At 33.4% G+C, this 23,785-nt stretch overlaps 2 protein-coding genes across 2 annotated transcripts in view; both read right to left on the bottom strand.

Annotated features, from left to right (window-relative positions):
* Positions 1 to 9,601, bottom strand: part of LOC124366355 (trichohyalin-like) — a 68,094-nt gene extending 58,493 nt beyond the window's left edge. Inside the window, exon 1 of the mRNA XM_046822848.1 lies at positions 9,527 to 9,601. The gene's annotated coding sequence lies outside the window, so the exon portion shown is untranslated. The remainder of the gene's footprint in view (positions 1 to 9,526) is intronic.
* Positions 9,602 to 11,485: 1,884 nt separating this feature from the next.
* On the bottom strand, positions 11,486 to 14,085 carry LOC124366354. The gene is made up of 3 exons (XM_046822846.1): positions 13,968 to 14,085; positions 12,474 to 12,509; positions 11,486 to 11,863 (listed from the first exon to the last, which is right to left on the bottom strand). Exons 1-3 carry the CDS (start codon positions 14,016 to 14,018, stop codon positions 11,537 to 11,539), a joined length of 414 nt encoding a protein of 137 aa, XP_046678802.1. The 5' UTR covers positions 14,019 to 14,085; the 3' UTR covers positions 11,486 to 11,536.
* Positions 14,086 to 23,785: the final 9,700 nt, after the last annotated feature.

Raw genomic sequence — 23,785 nt, 5'->3', positions numbered from 1 at the left:
TTTAGCTGGCAGCTGGCTGAGGAATTTGCTGATTCTGCTGACTCCAGCCTGTGTCTGGCCAAGTTGTGTCGTTTCTAGACTCTGTTACGCCCAAGTAAATCGTTTGGGAGCAGCACCGTACGGAGTCTAGTCCGCCATTTTAACAAAAAATTTGTAGCGAAAAAGTACGTGCGTGGAGTGAGTTGATCGCCGGTACTCGCACGTTACGCGTCGCTCCGTGTTTGCCCTTCCCTCTAAAATCTTAAAATTCGTAACCTACTGTTTCGCTGATGAGTGATTAATATATTTTAAAATACAGTTTAGGGATATGTGAATAGTATTGTAATAATTATTAATGTGAAAGGTTAAATTAAAATCAGATTTTTGCGGCCAAACAGTTTTCTGATTATCTAATTCCCCAAGTCCCGTCTCGTCCGTTACACTGGTGTACAATGTTTCTTTGACGATATTATCGTTTCAGGGTAAAACAGCTGAAGAATTATTGGCTAGATTACGTAAAGTTCTAGAACGATTAAGAAACAATAACTTAAAGATGAACCGAGATAAATGCAAGTTTTTTTCAAACGAGTATCCAATATCTTGGGCATGTCATTGATGCTCAAGGACTTCACAAAACCAAAGACAAAGTCTTGTCTATCATGAACAGCAAAAGACCGGAAAACATAAGTGAACTTAGAACATTTCTCGGTCTGGCAAACTATTACAACAAGTTCATCAAAGATTTAGCAACAATCCTCCACCCACTCAATAATTTACTGAAGAAAAGGCAACCGTTATATGTGGACTTCAAAATTGTGAAGAAAGCTTTTCAGAAAGGTTAAGTCGGAAATAACCAGTAACAATGTACTTGTCCGCTACAATCCAGAACTCCCATTAGTGCTTGCAACCGATGCGTCTCCAGTGGGCCTTGGAGCCTGTCCTTTTCACATCGATAACAGCGATGGAAGTGAGAGGCCAATTAGTTTTGCCTCACGCACTTTGACCAAATGTGAACAAAAATATAGTCAAATTGATAAGGAAGCAACAGGTAATTTACTGGGGACTCAAGAAATTTTTCCCTTACTGCTACGGGCGAAAGTTCATTTTAGTGACTGACCATAAACGTTAGTGTCAATATTCAGTCCCACCAAAACCCTTCCAACAATATCTGCTACAAGACTGTTCAATTATGCACAACTTTTTTATCAGGTTTTGACTACTCAATTGAATATAGAAGAACCTCTGACCATGCCAACGTTGACTTTTTGTCTCGTTTTCCTACTGAACATAGCACTACAAACTTTGTGGACGATTGCAGCCTTTTTCAACTTAATCAACTTGATTCATTGCATATTGACAGTATGCTTATATCCAGAACAACTGCTCAAGATAAAATATTTACAACCAGTACTACATGCCCTTGAAACAGGAGAGACGGTCGAACCTTTTGGTTTCCACGACAACGAACTAACACTACAAAATGGTTGCATATTCAAGGGCTACAGGATAATGATTCCAGAAGCTTTACAACACTCAGTGTTAAATGAACTACATGTTGGACATCTAGGCATGGAGAAGATGAAAATCCTTGCTAGAAAGTTTTTTTGCACGTGGAAAAGTATTGACAGAGATATTGAGCAAATGGTACGTACATGTAAACAATGTCGACTAAAACAAAATCAACCTGCAAAAGAACCGAATCATCCATGGCTGACCCCTCAAGGACCATGGGAGAGATTACACATAGATTTTGCTGGCCCGATACAAGGTCAGTGGTATTTCATTGTTGTGGACGCCTTTACCAAGTGGGTTGAAGTAATCCCTACTAAAAACACGTCAGCAGAATGGTGTATGAAGGAGCTAAGAAAAATGTTTCTACATTCGGCCTTCCTTTGGTCTTAGTTTCAGACAATGGAAGCCAATTTTACATCTACAATATTTCGCCAGTTCTTATCTGCTAATGGTGTTGTACACAAAACTACAGCTCCCCTACCATCCTTCGTCTAATGGACAAGCTGAGCGTTATGTCCAAACAGTAAAAAAATCACTGAGGGCAATGGAAGATGAGGGGGGGAAAGATTGAGCTAAAATTATACAGGCTTTTGATGCAACTTCGACAATCTCCAAACACAACTGGCTTCAAACTCATACAACTTAATGTTTGGAAGAAGTGTTCGAACTCATTTGAGCCTATTACTACCAGATAAGCAAAAATGCACAAGAAGTTACACGAATCGTACGCAGACAATTTCAGGTGGGTGACAGAGTACAGGCTCGAGATTACACCAACTCAAGATACAAGTGGAGTTTTGGAACAATTATGGAAAAAGAAAGTTCGCTACTGTACAAAGTTAAAATGGACGATGGAAGTGTTTGGAGGAGGCATGTTGACCAGCTATTTGAAATGTGAAGTTTAGGGGGGGAGAATTGATACATATGATTGATTTAATTTTGCCTTTTATAATTAATCCATCAGATGTTTTTTGTTTATGTTTTAAAAAAATGTGGTTCTGAAAATACAATTCAATGTTATGGCAGATTACAGTTTATTTCTTATTTTTATAAGTTTAGTAATTTAACAATAACCAACAACATTTACTGTAATTATCGACAGGGTTTTTTCTTAGGTATGGTTACCTACGAAGAAGTTCATATTGAAACATGTCATATTAATTCTGTTGATAAAACTATACCACATTTCGAATAACAATTGAATATTCCGTATAAAATAGCTATAATTTAAAACATGTGAAACTACTTCCCAAATTTTCGTAAAAAAAGTCAATGTTCAAGATAAAATTTATTTACAATCTATCGCATTAGGCCAATTAAAAACCAGCTCAAATTACTAGTTTTCTGCTTTAGAAAAACATATTTTTCAATTTTTGAACTCGATATTTTAATGTAAAATATATACCCGGAGTCCATAATATGTAGTATGATATCTCTCTCCAGCCTTTTATTATTAGGCTTATTATCAATTTGGCCCAAAGAATGTCAATGTCTAACAAACTGTTGATTAATTTTTAAAGTGTATTCATGCTTCTATGGATCAATACACTCCCACTACAATTTAAATTATTTTTTGAAGCCCTAATACATAAAAATTACATTTTACTGAAACTTCGTACTTTCTTACTGATTCTATATAAAGCTATACAGATCACAATAAATAAAGCTCTTACAATTGAAAAGTACATGTGCATAATTGATTTTATTAATATTAGCACTTTAAGCTTCTCCATTAATTTTTATAGACAATTTTTGTAAATAATTGAATGAGCTTCGAACTCATCGGCAATGTAAAGGAAACAGGATTTTTCCGGACATTTGCCATCGTTCAGTGAAACAAGGAATCAGTAACACTACGTTTCGAGATCTGCAATCTGATCTCTTCTTCAGGTAAAGAACTAACCTAATACAAATTACAAACTAGGTTAAAATAAACTAATCTTACCAAAGCGTTGTGGCACGCCTAAGTCAGGAATCACGTAGTTCAGTTTTAATGATTAGTGTTTTGTATAGTTTTTTTTATTAAGTGCATGTTTATAGAGTTAGTGAAGTTGACAAACAACATGTAGGTTGTGATTCCTGACTTAGGCGTACCACAACGCTTTGGTAAGAGTAGTTCATTTTAACCTAGTTTGTAATTATGTATTAGGTTAGTTCTTTACCTGAAGAAGAGATCAGATTGCAGATCTCGAAACGTAGTGTTACTGATGTCTTGTTTCACTGAACGATGGCAAATGTCCGGAAAAATCCTGTTTCCTTTACAATCCTTCCATCGTCAAAAATAACCTTCAATCATCGTCAATGTCAAAAAACCATCCTTTATATTATATTGATGAAATAGGCCATTCGCTTAATCAATCTGGGATTAAAAGCGGGCGACCCCCGTCCTTCAATTTACATCTCGCATAGACTTAGACGGACTGTGCCCGTTACGAAGGATACCGGAAGTGGCGAGGCGAGCTCTTTATTGTATGAGCGTTATTATCGTTTGACTAATAACCGTAGATGAAAAAATTGAAGACAGTTAGTTAAAGTATGAAAATTTTATGATTTTATATACAATACTAGTTGTTTCCCGTGGCTTCGCACGCTTTTCGTAAGCGTTACCCGTGTATGTGCACTTCTGGCTCAAGTAAATTATATTTCCAACGCCGATGTAGAGTTTGCTTTGTTGCCACGATCAAAAAAATCTGTTTATGTTTATAGCCATTGTACACGTACATGTGTTTTATTATAAAGTGGTCTAACACTCAAGCTTTAAGTTCAACCAGAAATTTATCTTCAAGACAAATATACATCATAACTTAGCGCCTTCAAATAGTGTTTGGCTATTAAATATTCGTAAATGTCTCGTAATTGCAGTTTATAGTGTGCAGGCGCTTTGAAAACTATTATCTTTGGCAACGCCACCTAGAGGCGAGTTACATCAAATAGACATAGCATTGAAACCTTCTTCGTGGAAAAATACATATACATACAAATTTTCGTAATGATCGGTCAAATAGTTTACGATTCTATAAAGGACCAACACACAAACACACACACACACACACACACACACACACACACACATATATATATATATATATATATATATATATATATATATATTAATGTAATGAAAATAACTAAAACCCTTTAAATTAAAACTTTTTATTACATACACGTGTTTCGGTTTTTAACCATCTTCAGTGTACATTAACCTCTAAATAAATAAATAATAAACAATTAGATATACACATGTGGACCTTTTAAACATATGTTAAATTTAAATGACACAGTTGTAATTTTCTTATTAGTAATCTGTATTTAATATTTTAATTTTTTCAAAAATTGGATTTGTCTTATTTTTCAGATTATTTAAAGGGTTTTAGTTATTTTCATTACATTAATATAAATAGATAACCCTATAAGTGGAGTTAATAACATAATAATAATATATATATATAGATTTGACTTTTATGTTTATGATTTTATATTGTAGCATATCTATATACGAACAAGAGTTAATCGACAATACGCAGAGTACTAATCGCTAAAACTTATTTTGTCATACAATGTGTATGAAAAGGCGCATATAATCTTTATTCTACGGCGTAGATAGATAATCAAATAATCTTTATTTTGTAAATAATAGGCCTACTTCGATTGCAGTTCGTATTCTCTGTATTTAAGTTCATGTATAATTCATAACCGATGAGTTTACACCGTTTATTGAACCTGTGAAAGAAAGTGGTAGTGAAGTAACCGAAAGTGAGCTGAGAGACACAATGATTGATTATCATTAAATGGGGCAGAGTACGATAAGCGGACTCGGTTTTTATATCGCTTATTACAACCACCGATACTTTATATTATATCGAATAATAGAACTATTAATCGATAACAACGTATCTAAAATACTAAATTAAAGTCACATGTATCAAAATTAAAAGAAATAGTTTAAACAATTACGTAATATCATAAATAATAAAGGAATCATAGCAAACGATAAAATTGAAGATGTTAGGAAAAATTACATTAAAATCAAAAAGGAAAAGTAATAACAAAACAAAAATCTTGAAACTGGGAAAGGCACAGTACATAATTTTTTAGTGTTATTTTGTATAGTTTTCTAAAATTAACTATCTTTTTTATTTTAAAAGAAGTTACTTGTAGAAAAAATTGTGTTTATAAAATGAAAATGTGTGTACAGTTGGTGCAGATGATTTAGCTGTTGTTCAAATTAATTACTATTGGTTGATTATATCGTTGGGTATAATATCGTTCGATAATTTCGATATAAAAAACCGGGTCCGCTTATCGTACTCTACATATTAAAATGTCTCACAGTGCGAATGGCAAAGCAGTGATTGTTAAATCGACAATAAACAAAAAAATATTGAAGGGCTAAAAAAATTTGCCTTACGTAATGATTCAACAATTAACAGGTTTCGTTTTGAAAGCACGATGGTGTTTAATTATTGTTCACAATATTAAGAAAATAAACTGTCAAATATTGTGTTATATCACACAAAGAGACCAAAGTAGAAATATTTATTTCGAGATATGAAGATAACGTTTTGAAACTCAATTTTTTACGGCCAACTAGAACCATCACTTTACAGTGTCCATTGTGTTTCTAACCACTGTGTTTAACGGTGTTGCAAAACATGAAGCGGGGATCCACTTGATTTGTTTAGCACGTGACAGTTGTTTTTAAATTCTTAGTGACCAAACGTTGTAATTATTGACTCTAGCGACTGTGAGTCTGGCATCAGCCAAGAAGCGTCAAAACTTCGGCAAACGCGTTTATCGCTCTGCCAAACAGCTGAGTCCTACCAGCGCCATTATAGGCTTCATTTACCACCAATACTGTCATCAGTAACCACGTAACTCATTGCTGCAACCCCCCCCCCTCTCATTCTTGAGCTTTGGTAGCATCAGCCCGACTTGATCACCGTGTTATTGACGTCCTTAACCCTTTGACTGGTGGGTTTTTTCATATGTAAAATTGTCCTAAAAATTGGGGTTTTGACGTGACAACGTCTTAAATTAGGTTGCGGCTCGGAGTCACTCATGAAAAAGTGTAACGCCCGGTAACGTTACGATGCCCGTCCAGTGGGTCCGCCGCACGGGATCCGCACGGGATAAAGCAGATAACTGTAGTTCCGCCGCACGGGATAAAGCAGATAACTATGTTTATTCGTGAAAATGTGGAGTGCTTAGATTCGTCATTTACAACAACTACAACAATAAAGGTAAATAATTGTACACTGATATTTCATTATCGTAAACTATGATTGATTGATTAATTGTTAGATTGACACAAAAGTTGAGAAACTGAGTTTATAGGTTATGTCATACTATTGACAAATGTTGATAGTGTTAAGTAAATTATTAGTTTAAATCACTCTGCAATCAATCGTAATTCAGTCGATTGAGAAGAAACAGCGCGTATTGCTAGTCAAACACGCGCGGAGTTAGAATTTAACTGTGTTTAGCAAGAATTTCAAATTCCAATTTTAGTAAATGTTTTATTCAACTTTACCATTTACAATAACAAATTTTAATTAATTTCAAATTATGTACAATGTTTTAGTAAACAAAATATATTTCTATAGTTAAAATTTGTGGAATTCTTATTTTCATTCAATTCCTTGTTCCTATTGTACAATTTAATAATATTCATATCAATAAATATTCTACCGAGAAAAAGACGTTGTCACGTAAAATCTTCGCCCGTAAAACCGACTTTACAGGCAACCATAATTTTTTTTACTTATTTATTTATTTATTTTTTAGTGTTTTGCGTTTATTACATAAAAAATAAGGTATTTATATATTTTAGGTAATTTTACATTTTTGAAGTTGTTTTGTATTTATGAAGAAATTATTATAACTATGCACAAACGTTTTTCTATTTACAAAATATGGATATAAAATCAAATATTATCAGTAATGTTTAATAAATATTGTAACAACTAAGGTACAAGTTTGATTACAAGTAAGTAAATGTAAACAATTGTTTGTAAACAATAGAATTATAACCAACTGGTTACATGAAACAGCTGACTGAACATTATTTAGGTGGGTAAATGACAGATGAATAGAAATAGACGTAAATGTACCTGCAATCTAGCGGGAACGATGGAAACTACTAAAAGTGTTTTTAATCTATTCCGCTAGATCGCAGACGCATTCAGACCGAAGGTTATTCATCACGAAACAGTAGCGTGAATACTGTTAAGCGCCTTAGCGGTTCCCGCACGGGTATCGGGATTACCGCAAGCGGCACGCGGCGCGCTCTCGCATACGTTGCAGGAATACTAGTCAAAGGGTTAAGAGTCTGGTATATGTTGGTTGATGAAGTCAAATATACAAAAATCAACGTACTGTATACGATAGTAAAAACATGACCAGTGACATTATTTAGTAATTGTAATTGTGGTGCGGACCCCTAGGCGCGCGCCTATGTCACCTCTGCTTAAATCTATGTCTCCGATTAATGACACCTAAGCACGAAGACAGTAATTCGATGTCCAAAACACTTTTTGTTTCAGTTATTTACTGTAAACCACAAGAACTAAGTATTTGGTTTGTTAAGTCTTCTGCTGTGACTGTATTAAAAATCAACAATACTAATATTAATATGATGTAGCTCAAAATACAAAGAGTTTTGTCGTGTAGTTAAATATTTAGTGGCAGGAATTCATATGTATAATTTAATATTACCTTTTTCATATTATACTTCAATATTCTATTAATTCCTTTATATGTGTCATGGAGAAATCTGAAAATGTAAAGTCTCCTCCGCCTTTCATAGAACTCCATATATTCAATTTGAATTGGCAAGATGTTTCACAATTTATACTGAAATTCTTGTTCCAGGATGTGTTTGAAAGAGAAACTAGTTTGCAGATACTTTTTGTGAAGTGTTTCGATGTATATCGTCTGCCCTGATAGTTGCAGTCGTGCTGGGTTCTATTCCAGGGTTGTGGTATCGCCTTATATTTTTATCTTACCCGCACCCTCACCGTACGCTGGTAGAGATCGAGATTATAAGCAAGGTTAAACGTAAATGAACAGAAAAACTCAGACTGTCGTTCAGAGCGAATTCAGTCATTCAAACTCTTAAATTGAACGATATCATCACCGTTTTCTGTTCTATATTTCGCGATTTTACGTAAATAATTGTTAATTAGAACGGTTAATGCCCCGTTCTAAAATATGATGTTTAGAGTTTAATTCTATCGTAACGACGACTAATCAGCAATTATTTGTGCGTGAGAGAAAAAACAGATTCTTAATATCGGTGGTTCGCGAGATCTTCTATTCCACAGCCGTTGACTCGAACCGGTCCCTGTATCGTCTGCTAGTTTCTTCAGTGTCTTTTGTTGTGCTGTGGTACGCTGAGGTTATGATGTGACTTTATAAATATCAAAATAAAATATTAAATATATCAAACCGAACAAATTCCTTCTTTATACTAATAATCTAAACGTTATCATATAAAGTTAACCTGAAAGAAACATGTCACTAACTACGATAAACTATTAGCTGCACCTAATCTGTCCTACGCAACGAATTGTCAATTTTAGGAATAGGATACCAAGCTTATTCGGCTTATAGGATGCAAAATATACGTTTGCAAACTAGGAAAGGTAGTGATAAGTAGTAGAACCTATATTTAATAGAACACTACTATCATTAACCGCGATAACCTATAAGCTGGTCTTAACGTATCCTACGCACCGAATTATTAATTTTAGAAATAGGATCACAAACCTATGCGGCTTATAGGATGCAAAATATCCGTTTGCAAACTAGGAATGGTAGTGATGGGTAGTAGAACCTATATTTAATAGATACACTACTATCACTAAACGCGATAACCTATACACTGTTCTTAACCTATCCTACGCACCGAGTTATTGATTACTCAAAGATTCTGTAGAATTCAATGTTAACCAATTAGTATGAATTTTGATATTTAACCTTCGATATTCGTATTCTTATTCAATTTTCTAAATGATTGAAAAACGTGGTGACTCACCAAATAGATGGTTTATGGTGACTGCGTATTCTCTGATACCGGGCTCCTCTCCTCGACTCGATTTCACACAACGACGTCAGCAAGCAAACTCCCCTTCTCTTGTCGGGTCGGCTGTATAAGTAGACCGCCAGCCGGTCATGCGCAGAAACTCGTTTTCGTCAGTCGTCGGCAGACGCTGCAGCGGCCACATCGGAGCTCCGGCTAACTGCACTGCCCCAAGTAGACAGGTTCCCTAACCTCAAATCAACTCCTTCTAATGGAATGACTACGACGACGACGACTATCGACGAAAATAAATCGACACATCTACTTGTAAAAATAAACGTTTTCTCATTTAAAAACAAAAAAACGGGGTATAAAACTGAACCTTTACAAAATGAATAATGAATTAGAAACAATAACACCAAAACATCACTATTCACAGAGGAGCCATTCCAGATCAGCGTTTAAGCAACAATCAAGACCTACGTCTAGTGCTTACCGTTCTGAGATCTCCAGGCTTTAAAAGGGTAAGTGAAGTTGCTACTGCGACGGTAAACCTGTAAAACAGTAAACCACAATACTTTACTGTGGTTACTCGGCTTCGATCAACTGCAAATTGTATTTGTTAACAAAGGTTGTCTACTTATAATAAGTTTCCTATATAGATTATTTATGAATGGTATGACTACATTGTATATTATACTCTCAATTACACATACTTTTTATTGATACCAGGAGCAATTAAGTGCACAAAAATTCACAAAATCGTATTGCCAGACCTGTAAACTGTAAGAGAGAAGGTTAAATAAGTTCATGTATTTTGAAGGGGTCATTGTCAGCGAGAATGGTTAGGTTATATTAAGGACGGTTGTGATACAATGTTAATATTGTCTTTTCACAACAAACGATATTATTATTATTGTCATATTTATATTAGGGGGTTTATCATTTTTTGCAAATCACATTCTGGCTACCGGTACTTTGTGACACAATATGTATGTATTTCTCAAACTGTAATCAAATATGGTTTCTTAAATAACTTGTTGTTAACAATGATATACGGTATACAAAAAAATAATATTAAAAATAAAATGGAATTTATTACTTCATTTCTTAGCCGTACACTATTATTAATGCCAAAAAATTTTGATTAAGGGGTGAAAAAGATGAACTGGTTAAAATAAAAAAAATGTGATATATAATTTTATTTTACCTTAAGCGCAGGAGTTTGCGGGTCCTACGGACACGTAAGGGCAGGAGGTCTGGGTGTCAGCGTCCAGACTGACGGTCTTCACTGAGGAGGACTTGGCCTTGTATGAGCTGCCGTCAATTCACTTGGCGTTGACTTCCTTGACGGAGGACTGAGCGCTGTCCTTGTCCTGGCTGGTGGCAGTGTTGGAGGATCCCCTAGCGTACTTGACGATGCCATCAGTGTAAGCCTCGTCTTCCTTGTTGGCTTCAGCAGTCTTGGCGTCAGAGTTGGAAGCGGCGTTCTTCACGCTGGCACTGTAGTTCTCTACAGGCACACCAACTCAGATACCGCCCATAATACACTTCCAAGAACGCGCAGGCGACAAGATTCTATGTACGTCCCGGATCAAAGTCGGATGGTCCAATTGGAGGGTTCATCGGAGGTAGGAACGAGGAGCCTAGAACGCACCATGAGACACTGGCAAGAACAGAGGCTGTTAGAGAGAGTAGGAAACAGAAACAGGCTTATCAACTATAAGGCATCCATATATAACTTTGGTAGATGGGCCGGAAATGCAAGGGTAATGTATGTCAACGTCAACCTCTCTTATATGCTGGATAATTAAAAGAGGGCTGTATTGTGGGTGCTAGTGCTAGTTTGCAACCTCAAAAACCAAATCGTACTTTACCTATATCTTTTTCCAGAGATTGTAGGCTATACGGTTTTTGAATCACATATTATATTGCAAGAGCATCCAAACATGGGATTAAAATAAAAAAGTGTAGTATTTAAACATTAATTTATTGGAAATTTAAAAAGTCAGTGAAAACATTCCTCTAAGCGCAGGAGCTGGCGGGTCCTACGGACACGTAGGAGCTGGAGGTCTTGGTGTCAGCGTCCAGAGAGGCGGTCTTCACTGAGGAGGACTTGGCCTTGTATGAGCTGCCGTCAATTCCCTTGACGTTGACTTCCTTGACGGAGGACTGAGCGCTGTCCTTGTCCTGGCTGGTGGCAGTGTTGGAGGATCCCCTAGCGTACTTGACGATGCCATCAGTGTAAGCCTCATCTTCCTTGTTGGCTTCAGCAGTCTTGGCGTCAGAGTTGGAGGCGGCGTTCTTCACGCTGGCGCTGTAGCTCTCTACAGGCACACCGACTCCTACAACCTGAATAATCATGTTTAAGATTAGAAATGTATCAATGTAATGTAGAAACATAAATAGTTAAAAGTGTGAAAAAACATTCTGTAAAGTTTTGATGAATTTTAACAGTAAATAACGTACAGATAAGATAAATATTACAAATAAGTATATAAAATACGTTTGTGCGACACGAATACAAAACAATATTTTTAGGAGAAACATATAAAGCCAACATATAGTGTCGTTCATGAGAGGTTTTCTATTTTCACATTCAATATTACCAAAAATAATACAGTGTTTCTAGCCAATTTTGAACTTTAAATGAAAAGTTCGATAAAATGTGTTCATTTTTACATTAATTAGCATTTAAAAAGCGTCTATAGTCAATAGCCAAACATGTAAAAAATATCTGTTTAGTAATGCATTTTCGTGATAAAAGCTCACAATTTTATGAATTAGTAGATACGTGCGGTTGTCATTTTAAAACCATAATTCACAAACATATGTTTTACTCAATGACAAAACAAAGAGTGGGATAGTGTTTATAAAATTTTTAGTAGTTTTTCTATGAAAAAAGCTTGAAATAAATTTTTACTAAACTATTAAAAATACAAAAATAAAGATAAACACTTACTGTTTTAGCACATCCAGCAGAGATGGTGGGGACCAACTGAAACATATCATGGCAGGAAAATAAATTACACAAGTTCATAAAATTAAATGTATCTACTCTTATAAAATACTAAAATGTTCTCAATGAAGTAATGATTACAATATTATGCATGTCAGGAAATCCAGTTCTTTTATTGTACTGAATTAGTTAAAAAAAACTACTCTTACATTCAAACCCAACGTTTTTAATGCATTTAATTATAGTTTTCTATCAAACATAGTATGAAATCGTCTGCAATAAAATACTGACGAATCCTTAGGATTTATACCGCTGAATTTAAAAATTACACAAAAATACACATGGATTTAATTTTATTATCTTCCATGTTTTTCAAATACACTTCAATCATTGATAAGGAATGATTGAAGTGTATTTGACTAATATTGAAATCTAGCTATGATTAACCACTTTTGTATCGGTTGTAAATGTTTCCTTTTTTGTTTATATAACGAATATTATAAATATACAAATATATGAGTAGGGTTTTCTAAAAAATATATACAAGAATAAGTGTTATTAATCGAAAATCATAAATTATACATTTAAACATACTTAGATACACTGAAAAAATAAGGACAGAAAACTAGAGTTGTATAAATAATTAACAATCTACCCAGTTAAGTGATGAATATCAACTCAATAACTATATTGTTTTTTCGTCTTTAGAAATAAATCAATGACAGAAATGTTTGCAAAGATTTTAGTACGAGTGTTTCAACTTATTAATGGACATGTACATTTTGCTTAAAAGGTACCCTCTTAGTTTAAACGTATGCACTATTTAATATAGACATTTAAATAACAACTGGATTACGGATTTGTTTTAAATATACTTTTAAAATATTAGGAGCAATATATATGCAGTTACCAGAACGTAGTCAGCAGCAAGGGGGTCCAAGGGGTTCGATCCCCCCCAAACATTTTTAATTTTTTTCAATAAATATTTTAAAAACAGTTATTCTTATTTATATAATTCATTATTACATGTACTGCTGAAAGATCGTTCTTAACACACACAATATAAATAAAAAGGGTCAAGAACGTTTTAGGGAAAAAATAGGGCCTTACTCATTGTTCATTACGGGAAAATGTAAGTTGTCTGAACCTCCCCCCAAAACTTTTTCCTGGCTACATTACTGCACAGTTGACCAATACTTTTTAATATTGCATAGGAATATTACATGTAACAAGTAAAATATCAATAGTACAAACATGTTTGATTTGAACAAATACCCACAATCGGTTTTAGTATGTAACGTACAACAAATATTTTACTATTCCACTTGTTTTAAATTAAGTTATTCTAGAAAACTCTTGCTTTTAAAATTGAACTTTGTGTGGGAACTTTCCGTTACTGAATCATTATTGAACGTTACTATCAAAATATAAAAACCAGATTATTTTACTATTTTAATATTTTTGTACATTGGAATTATTACTAAACAAGTAACTCACGATGGCGAGGGCAACGATGGCAAGGGAAGCAACGGCTACGGAGGTCCTCATGATGAGACAGTGACAGTACAGTACAGTCAGTGACTTGCCATGATTGTCGTGGCGATTATATACTACATCGCTCTAAATGTAACACCTGTTCATCACCAGGAACTCCTTACCGAGATCCATTAGGTCTCATCAGTACATCTGATTAATAGCATCATCATTCGTGGAAGACAATGAACTTTGCTTAGAGTTGTGTTTTTCCTAAATTAGATTTGGCCGAGACGTAGTAGAATGCCTTGAAAATAAGTGAAATTGTTCTGAATAAATATTGATTGATTCACTTACTATACTTTATAGGATACCTATATAGTTTTGTTACTTAGATTTTTATTAACTTAAGACGTAGGCTACACAGGTTCCTTGATAGTAATTTAAACTATGAGTAAAGTTAACAAACGACATGGACTATTTATTAAGTGAAAAATACAGAAATCGAAAAGGCTTAACAGTTTTAAATTTAAAATGGGGGTATACACAATAAAAGGGTCACATATTTATTTATTTTTGAAATATATGTGATTACATTTCGATAGAGCAAAAGTCTTCCGAAATAGTTTATCGTACTCGCTCACTAAATACTGGATAGAGGGTCTATTTATAGCATGCATAGTCAAATAAATTATAAGTCCAATGTATTGTTAAGTATTTTAAATTAATCAAAATATTTTTAAAAAATAAGTAAATTTTAGTTCTTGTTGATAAGTTGAATTAAAATTGGAAAGTTCTTGAATTTTAAGGAAGGTGCAATATTCTCTTTAAGTAATTTCGTAATATTCTTCTTTGCGATTTTAAAGTTCAAAATTCAAAATGTTGGCAAATACAAAGTCTGTCTCACCACTGGTGTCTGTACTACAGGAAAGGCTTCGTGCTTAAAAAAGGGAATTCAAATACTGTAGGCGTGTCGTGGTTGGGAAAACAGGAGTTCAATGGGTAAGAATTGGGGGATAATTAAATAGGAATGGTACCCACATCACCATGTCACCTTTAAGCTGTTGGTCCCCAGGTTTAATGTTTTGAAAGGGCTTCTTAGCCCTAACTTCGCCAGGTAAAATAAGACATCTATATTTTTTTGCCCAAAATTAGCTAACACTAACTTCTTCTGTATTCCTTCGTGGTAGCTATGAGGAATAGAGGACTCAAGAAATGGTAAAATATAAAATAATTAATTATTTCAGTAAGGAGGACAGTATATGGCACTGGTGAATCACAGTTCGTCTCTCGTCTAGTCACTTCAAAGCACTATAGTTGATGAGGGAAATTAAATTTATAATTTTGAAATCATAATTAATTGAAATTTTACCTAAATGGTGCATAAATGGTTTGCAGAAACCTGGTGAAATGAAATGTGGTAATTAACCATATGAAAAAAGTTATGACAATTTTAACTGAATTATTGGTAAAATACTTGTTCAAACACTACACACTATATTGAATTTATAGTGGTTTGGAAATATTAATTACTACAGTAAATTAAGAAATTTCTAAAATTAATGAAATTAAGAAATTAATGTGATAAAAAATAAATGTATAAAAAACTTTAGAGTTGATGAGTTATTATGGTAAAGTGTTATGATAATATTAATGAGACATTTCTACCTCTTTTCGACCCAAATAAATATAACATTTCGAACAAAATTTTACTCTTCTTTGTGTCTTAAATTTCTTAAATTAAAACTCCGTTTTTTTTCCAATCTTCTCAGCAACATGGACCTGTCTGTGTTCATAAAAATTATATAGCGATAGAGCGTTGTACAATTCATTTCTCTCTTAAGAACGAATAGGACATTTCATCGTATTGCACTAAACTCAATGATACGGTAATATAGTTTTATTGTTTTCAGAGTTTAAATCGGTGCCTTTATTGTGTTTTTATAACAAAGTAGTCGTACGCTAAATCACGTAGGCTTTCGTGCAACAGTCTGCGCTAAGATTAAAATGAGGAACGTGTACTATCATGAAACTTATGAAGTAATGAAATGTCATGCAAAATTCTAAGTCTATAGATCAATTACTCTTTATCCTGATCCCATTCATTGATAGTCTTTGTTAATGCTCAGCCAAATCCCACGGACGGACATGCACCATTATCGAACTTGATTTTTCCTATGTAGAAATTCACGGAGAGGTCGAAATATAGCTATATTTGGAGAACCGTTCTAGCTTATGTTTTCATATTCAACAAGCCAACATACATGAATTTCTTCACGATGGTATGGGTTTTACGTTACTGTCATAGCCTACCTAAGGGTAACTGCTCTCGAGAGTTCGTTTGAAAAAAATTTAAATGGAAGTATAGGTCAAGTGGTACTGAGGTTAATATGATGTATATGAAAAGATTTTGATTATTTTATAGGGAAAACTAATATTGTTTACCTAATAGTTCGTTGGCTGAACGTTAGCAAAATTTATTACTCGAATGACTGGAAAATTTATATAACTTATCTGTCTGTCTGTCCGCACTATATCTCAAGAACGATCCTATCTAGAGATTTTAATGACTGGAAAATTTATATAACTTATGTCTGTCTGTCCGCACTATATCTCAAGAACGATCCTATCTAGAGATTTTAATGACTGGAAAATTTATATAACTTATGTCTGTCTGTCCGCACTATATCTCAAGAACGATCCTATCTAGAGATTTTAATGACTGGAAAATTTATATAACTTATGTCTGTCTGTCCGCACTATATCTCAAGAACGAACCTATCTAGAGATTTGAATGACTGGAAAATTTATATAACTTCTGCAATTTTGTATAAATCTTCGTCATTATATAAGCAACTTCGAGTTCGATCTTGGGCATGTTATTACATATGATTTGTGTGGATGAAGATTCGGTGATTGATAAAGCAGAATCGGTTCTTTGACAGAATGGATACTCTAACGCAGTGAGTAATAAACCAGTGCAAACGTAACAGAAGACTACGTCCCTGATTGAGAAAATCAGAACAGAGATCAATTTGTGTTGATGCCAATCCTTTATGTGCCGGAATTATTGATAAATCAGCTGTTTTCCTACAACTTAGAAGCATAGTATCATTACATCCTTACCCCCCCCTCCCAAAAAAACCCTCACTTGGTATACCATTATAGGCTTATATCAGTTTATAATCCTTTTCTAAAACTATCGAGAAACTGGTAGTTGATCAATTAGCGGCCTTTATTAATTCCGTAAACACTCTCCCCCAAAATCAATCTGGTTTTAGAAAGTTTTTAAGCTCTACATCGGTCCTTATTAAACATTACGAACGAGCTGTATATGAAAAGAGAAAAAAAGCCATGGGAGTATCCTAGAGACATTAAGCTTCTTTCATGCGTTTGATTCAGTGAATTATTGCAAGCTAAATAAAATTGTATTAGTTTGCTGATACGATCATTAATTGATTTAGATTTTATTTAAACGGGTGACTAAAATAAAAGAATTAAATAAAATAAAATTACTCGAGTGTACTTTCTCAAGCTATGGGTGTCCCCCAAGGTTCGTGCCTGGGACCAATAATTATATTCATCACCCCGCTGACCTTAAAAATGAATTTTCACGGTGTTCTCTTTACTCGTACTATGTGACTCTGGGCTTCTTTCATGCGTCTTGTTTCATTTAATTATTGCAAACTAAATTATCATTTTATAAAGTTTGCTGATACGGTCATTAATTGGTTTAGTTTTTATCTAAAATGATGAATAAAATAAATGAACGTTACTCGAATGTGTTTTGTAAAGCTACGGGTGTCCCCCAAGGTTCGTGCCTGGGTCCAATTATATTCATCTTACATACCGCTAATCTTGAAAATGAATTTTCATGGTGTTAGCTTTACTCGTTGCAGGCGATACTCTACTTCTTTCGACGTACTCTCCTTCAGGTGACAATAAAACTCTGCAACGTATTAATATCAACTTGCTTAAGATAAAAAGCTGGTTGGATGGATATGGCTTAGATTAAATGCGGATAAATGTTCATTTTTCCTCATCACCTATTAAGAATGAAATGACTGCAGGCGGTCTGTATTGTTTAAAGTAAACACCGAAAATTTGTAAAAGCCTTAGGGGTCACAACTGACCCTGAGTTAATTTTTTAGGTTTGTTGAATATATTTCTCAATGTGCAATAAATAAATTAAGAAAGTTTAATAGTTTTAGAACTTTAATTCCCGTGTTATCGAAGCTGCACATGATTAATTCCTTGGTATTTTAAACGATCAATTACGCTCTTCCTGCGTTTGGAAATAGTTTCACTCAGGAGCTTTGTATGATCCTTACGCGGACGGAACGCTATTCGGTAAGGTTAATATTTAATCTGAGAAAATTTGATCACATTCCTTACAATAGAAAGGCAGCCAGTTTGGTATCGGTGAGGGAATTTTGTAAGCTTTTTGTGTCATTGATACATAAGATATTGGAAACGGTGAAGGTTTTTATCTGAAGAGCAAACTGTCGAAACGAACGGATGACATGCAGGACATTCCGCATGTAAAACTAGAGACAACAAAGAAAGCGTTCTTGTAAACTACTTTGAACCCCAGAAGTACAAGAAACATACATCCTTCATTAAGGGATTTACTTATAAGATACTTAGAAACATATTCAAACTTTATATAGCCTACTGCTGGAAGTGATGTATTCATTTTAATTTAAATACAGGTACTCAGTTTGGATTTTATTGACATTAGTTTATTTGTAAAACGGTTATGTAAACTGAAATCCGCTAAAAGAGTTGTTATTTATTCGTATCGGTTGTTATGTTAAAAACTAATGATTTATGATTGGCTCACCCCGCCTTCACACCGTACTCCATAAAGGTTGGGACACACATAACCGCACCGTGCCCGACACGTGAGTCGGCCGATTGTCGGTGCGGGCTCGGCTCGGTTACCGTGAGGCCACACATGTCCGTATGCAGTCCGAGCGCAACAATCTCACTGTTTGTACTAGAGCATGTTTCTTTTGAATTCAAAGTGACAGATACTTAAAAAATATTTGGAAGATTAAGTATTGCTTGAGGAAAATTGTTTAATTTCATTGTTGTTATGTTTATTAATAGCTGTGGTGAATGATACATTTCAATGCTACAGTAAAGCTTTCTACAATCAGCTAGTGTGTAAAATTTGTAAATAATATCATTATCTTGGTTATATGTTTAATGTATAATTCTTGTTCATTGTGTTTCATTGCAGTGAATTTCGGTCAAATTACACTATAAACAGTGTATTTGGTGTTTTTTGTATTAAACCCAAGAGCTATAGTGTGATACCAGAGAGTTTGCCATGTTGCAAGCCCGTTTATAATAATTTGTAAAACATAGTAAATATTTGTAAAAATATATACTGGAGAACATACAAAAAACAAATTTTACAAAATTATTTCTTTTATAGCTCCGAGGACAAATAATTTGTTGCCAGAGAATTAGTCAAAAATAGTAGAAAACATAAATATATTTTCTAAAAAAATTAGAGTATGGTTGATTGGTCAAAATGATATTGAGTATATGTTTAAGATAATAAATTAGTGTACGATTAGTCTTGTCTGCTAAGTTATAATAATATTTAAAGTTAGAACATTATAAAATAATTATTTATAATATAATATTTAATGCTACATGTGTAAAGCCTAATATTTGAATTGTAAATCATGCATAAATCCTTTTTGTTTAATACAGCACAATAGTTATTACTAAATTTAAACCTTGAAACGTAATAGTACATTATTTACTACATAAGTTACAATAATAATTTTTATCATTTCATTCTTGCTCGATTCCGCTATTTTTTATTTTTTACCCTTTTTGTATATAGTATCCCCAACACAGGAACAGCCTCTTATGGGTACCTAAATTTCCTTATTTTGTAAATCTATTGGCCTAATTATTAGGTTTAAGAAAAGAAAGAAAATCTAAAAGGATGTAAACCTACTTTTTATATTTTATTTACTCTAAGTACATAAATTAGAAATAAAGTAAGTAGAAAACATTTTTTTTTATTTGTTATTTACTGCTATTGTAAATACGTTATGTCATAGTCTTATATATTACTAAGCACTGGCAATAATATTTATTTGTAATATTCAGTTTGTTATTATGGGGAAATCAATGATTTAGTATTATTATTATTTATTTTAACATGGGTTTTTCTTGTTTGAAAATCTTATTGTAAAATAAATATTTTTATTTTTACTTTATTGAAGTGAAAAGAATAATAAATAAAAATGTCATAGAGACATTCTAAATATGACTCTTACAAAATACCGGAATAAATTTATCAAGTAACTTCAAAACATCAAAGAAAAATAGATTTTTGCTCAAATAATTACATGCTTGTTATTTTTTAATTAATGAAAAATGTTTATAGACTTTTTAATAGTTCGAATTTAGTTGTTTAAAATCACTTAATGTACAACATGGTTTTTCAAATTTGTTGTAATAAGAAAATATGCACAATAAGAAAATATGACTAGTTTACTCTAATGTAAGAAAATGTAATAGCCTACTTTTATCAATAAATATGATTTGTACGCGAACACAGGATGTAGAGTTAGTAGGCTATACTAAATAATTCAATAAAATAGAACGTGTAGACTACATAAATAGTTTTAAAAGAAGAAAGCAACAGTAAACAACATATGATGCCGCTCGTAGACCGCACCGTGCCCGTCAAAATTCAAACTCCACATATCGGTGACGGTGCGGGCACGGTGCGGCCACGACGGTCTGGTGTCGGTGCGGACAAGTATGGACTTGCAGGATGAAAACTGCGCTGCAATTCTTTCACCGTATGATGGCCAGCATACGGCCGACTGACATGTCGGGCGCGGTGCGGTTATGTGTGTCCCAACCTTAAGTCAGTTAATTTTATCAACATCCTTCCTCAACATATCCTGCTCATATGAAAAGTACAGCTCAAATAAAAATCAATTGTTCTCAAATAAAACTGAGAAGTGCAATAATGAAGACGACTGGGAAACTCTAACGTGTACAAATTCAAACAAATTGGGCCACTACGCAAACCTTGGGAACACCCATAGGGACACCCAACGTTTATTCCTTGACTTGAAAACGTCCGAGCCCAACGACTCCAATCCATTTTCTATACGCGTTATCTCGATCGTCTTTTCTGGAAACATAGAAGCCAACATTACTGTAATAATTACTAAACAGCTAATCTTTAGGTATTTACTGGACATTAAACTATAATGAAGACCAAAAGACACAGGATTCCAATTGATTTGTGTCGGCTCAGCCAAATCATGTCACTTTATTTAAAATAACATATAACTAATTAATTAATTGTTGTTATTTACATAGCTGTATATATAATGATACGTTGTAATGATATAATGAAAGTATAATAACTTACCGTTTGAAAGTAAACTAATTGCCACAGCATAATTTTGTACAGCAGTAATAACATTAAAAATTATCAATAATACATGAGCATCAACAATAAATAGAGATATGCAACTGTAACAAAAACAGCAAAAGAGTAATAACAAAGTAAAAAACGTAATAAGGAATAATCGGAATATCGTGTAATCTACAAGTGGCAAATATAATTCCTTAACCTTCATTATGATCTGCTGTACCTTCCAGAGGCATGAAGATATCCAAGCTTACGACGTTTTCTCTGAGACTGTAGAATCTTACCTACCACATAAATCATTTATTGTTACAGACGAGCTTGTGTGACTTCTCAGCAGCCAAGGTCAAGATAAATATATCTTTTTTACAAAATATATATATATATATATCTATTATAGCCCTCCAGATAAATACAAATATTTTTAAAGGCACTTTAAAATTTTTCTTTAAATGAAGATTGCAATTGTGACTGTAAAATATTAATTTTTATGTGTGTGATTAACTAGCAGTGATATATTCGCCAAGTTTTGTGATCTGTATTTTTATTGTTCACGGATGCTATGAAGTATACAAGCAAGGACGAAGTCAGTGATGTGGGTCCAAGGGATCCGCCTCCCTCCCACAATATTTGCATTTATTTAACTTTTTACAATACAATTTACTTTTTTGTGAACTATTATTATTATTTAAATAATTCAATATTACTGACATGTACAGATGAAAGATCGTTCTCAACAAAGAAAAGAGCCAAGAACATTTTAAGGAACAAAATGGGGCTTTACTTTCTGTCCACTACGGGAAAATATCAGTTGTATGCCCCTTGTTTCATGCCTACGTTCTTTTATACAAGTTACTGGCAGGAATCGTAACTTTGGCCAATGAATAAACAAAATTTATTTTCGGTATTCAAAAGGAAACATTCTCGGTTTTAAGAGATATATTTCTTAGTTGAATCATTGCTCGCAGGGCAAAAAAAACTTCTGCATTGAAATGCCATTGCTACATATCGCTCTATAATTTATTTAATTATCTACTGATTTAATAACTTCGCGGCTGAAAAAACGTATTCGAGCTTGTATAGTATATGTTTTGCTGACTTGAACAAGTTCATTATCACTTTGCTACCTTCACCGTTTATTTGTCATTCCAATAATCTCAATTTTTTAGTTACCGTAATGAGATATTAGGAATAAAATGTTTTCATTACTACTGACATCATATCCCACTTTATAGATATTTTCTGATATTTTCCAGGGGTTTCAGATGAAGTCAATTCAGCAAAGTACGTAATTTTCCAATTAATCTATTCCGGTTAATATTTAGAGTTCTTGTATATTTCTTAGGACCCTGGCATCTCTTGATGCCCTATAACATATTCAATGCTTTAATGCTGCTTTATTGTCCTGGTCAGCTTTACAATATTATTATTTGTTCAAGATCATTTTATTCTTTTAGTCACTCTCTTCTTAAACGATTAAATCATTCTTTGTTTACAGTTTGTTTTTGACAATGTAAGGGTTGTGAAGGAAGTAGGATTTCGTCGGAACATTTACAATTGTTCAGTGATACAAGAAATCAGTAACACTACGTTTCGAAACCTGTAATCTGGTCTCTTACTCAGGTGGATAACTAACCTAACACTTAACTATAAACTATAAAGTAAACAAACTATGCCACAGCGTCAGGAATCACAGCATGTTGTTGTTGTTTTTTCGAGAAGACATAATATTGGTAGTTATATTAGTATATAGTACATATGATCGTTAAATAATTCTTATAGTATACAACGCTTTTCCAATATAAATTTTTTGGACGGACTAGACCTTTCGAAACCAAAGATTTCATCTGCGTTTAGGTGACTTCATAAAAAAATATTTACATTATTTGTATTACATTCATATTAAAATACTATAACGTAAATATGCAAATACAACAATTTAGAAATATTTTAGCTAGTATGACGAATTAGACATGACTACAGTTTAGGTTTTTTATAAATTGAGAAGGAGTAGAATTATCACACACGAAATATGGAAGAATTAAAAAATCTCCTACAACCAAGCGCGATACTGAATCAGAACACACTATCGAAAAAAATCTAAAATTAATAAAAGAGGTAACAAAACGAATGGGAAATGCATGGGAATCACTTTACATAAACATAAATAAATAAAGACTAATTAAGAATTAAGAAGAACCGATTAAAAATCCATTCTACTTTGTTCTCAATTTATTAAAACAATTATCTGTAGTCATGTCTAATTTGTCATACTGGTTGAAATATTTCCAAATTGTTGTATTTGCATGTACAACATATGGAATGTTAATATATTTTGTAATACAAATATTGAAAGATTTTTTTGTGGAGTCGCCTGACGATGAAACCTTTGATTTCGAAAGGCCTTGTTAAAAAATATTGG

This window comes from Homalodisca vitripennis, chromosome 7 (genome assembly GCF_021130785.1).
Source record: "Homalodisca vitripennis isolate AUS2020 chromosome 7, UT_GWSS_2.1, whole genome shotgun sequence".
In the NCBI taxonomy this organism is placed as follows: Eukaryota; Metazoa; Arthropoda; class Insecta; order Hemiptera; family Cicadellidae; genus Homalodisca; species Homalodisca vitripennis.
The sequence above is the reverse complement of the archived record's forward strand: the minus strand, read 5'-3'. Positions and strand labels throughout refer to the sequence as shown.

What these genes read in the sequence shown, in the direction of transcription:
- LOC124366354 (XM_046822846.1), bottom strand. Translation starts at nt 14,018, where the DNA reads ATGAGGACCTCCGTAGCCGTTGCTTCCCTTGCCATCGTTGCCCTCGCC. An exon ending in CCATCGTTGCCCTCGCCATC is followed by an intron (nt 12,510 to 13,967) that starts GTGAGTTACTTG and finishes GATATGTTTCAG; the next exon opens with TTGGTCCCCACCATCTCTGC. An exon ending in CTGCTGGATGTGCTAAAACA is followed by an intron (nt 11,864 to 12,473) that starts GTAAGTGTTTAT and finishes ATGATTATTCAG; the next exon opens with GTTGTAGGAGTCGGTGTGCC.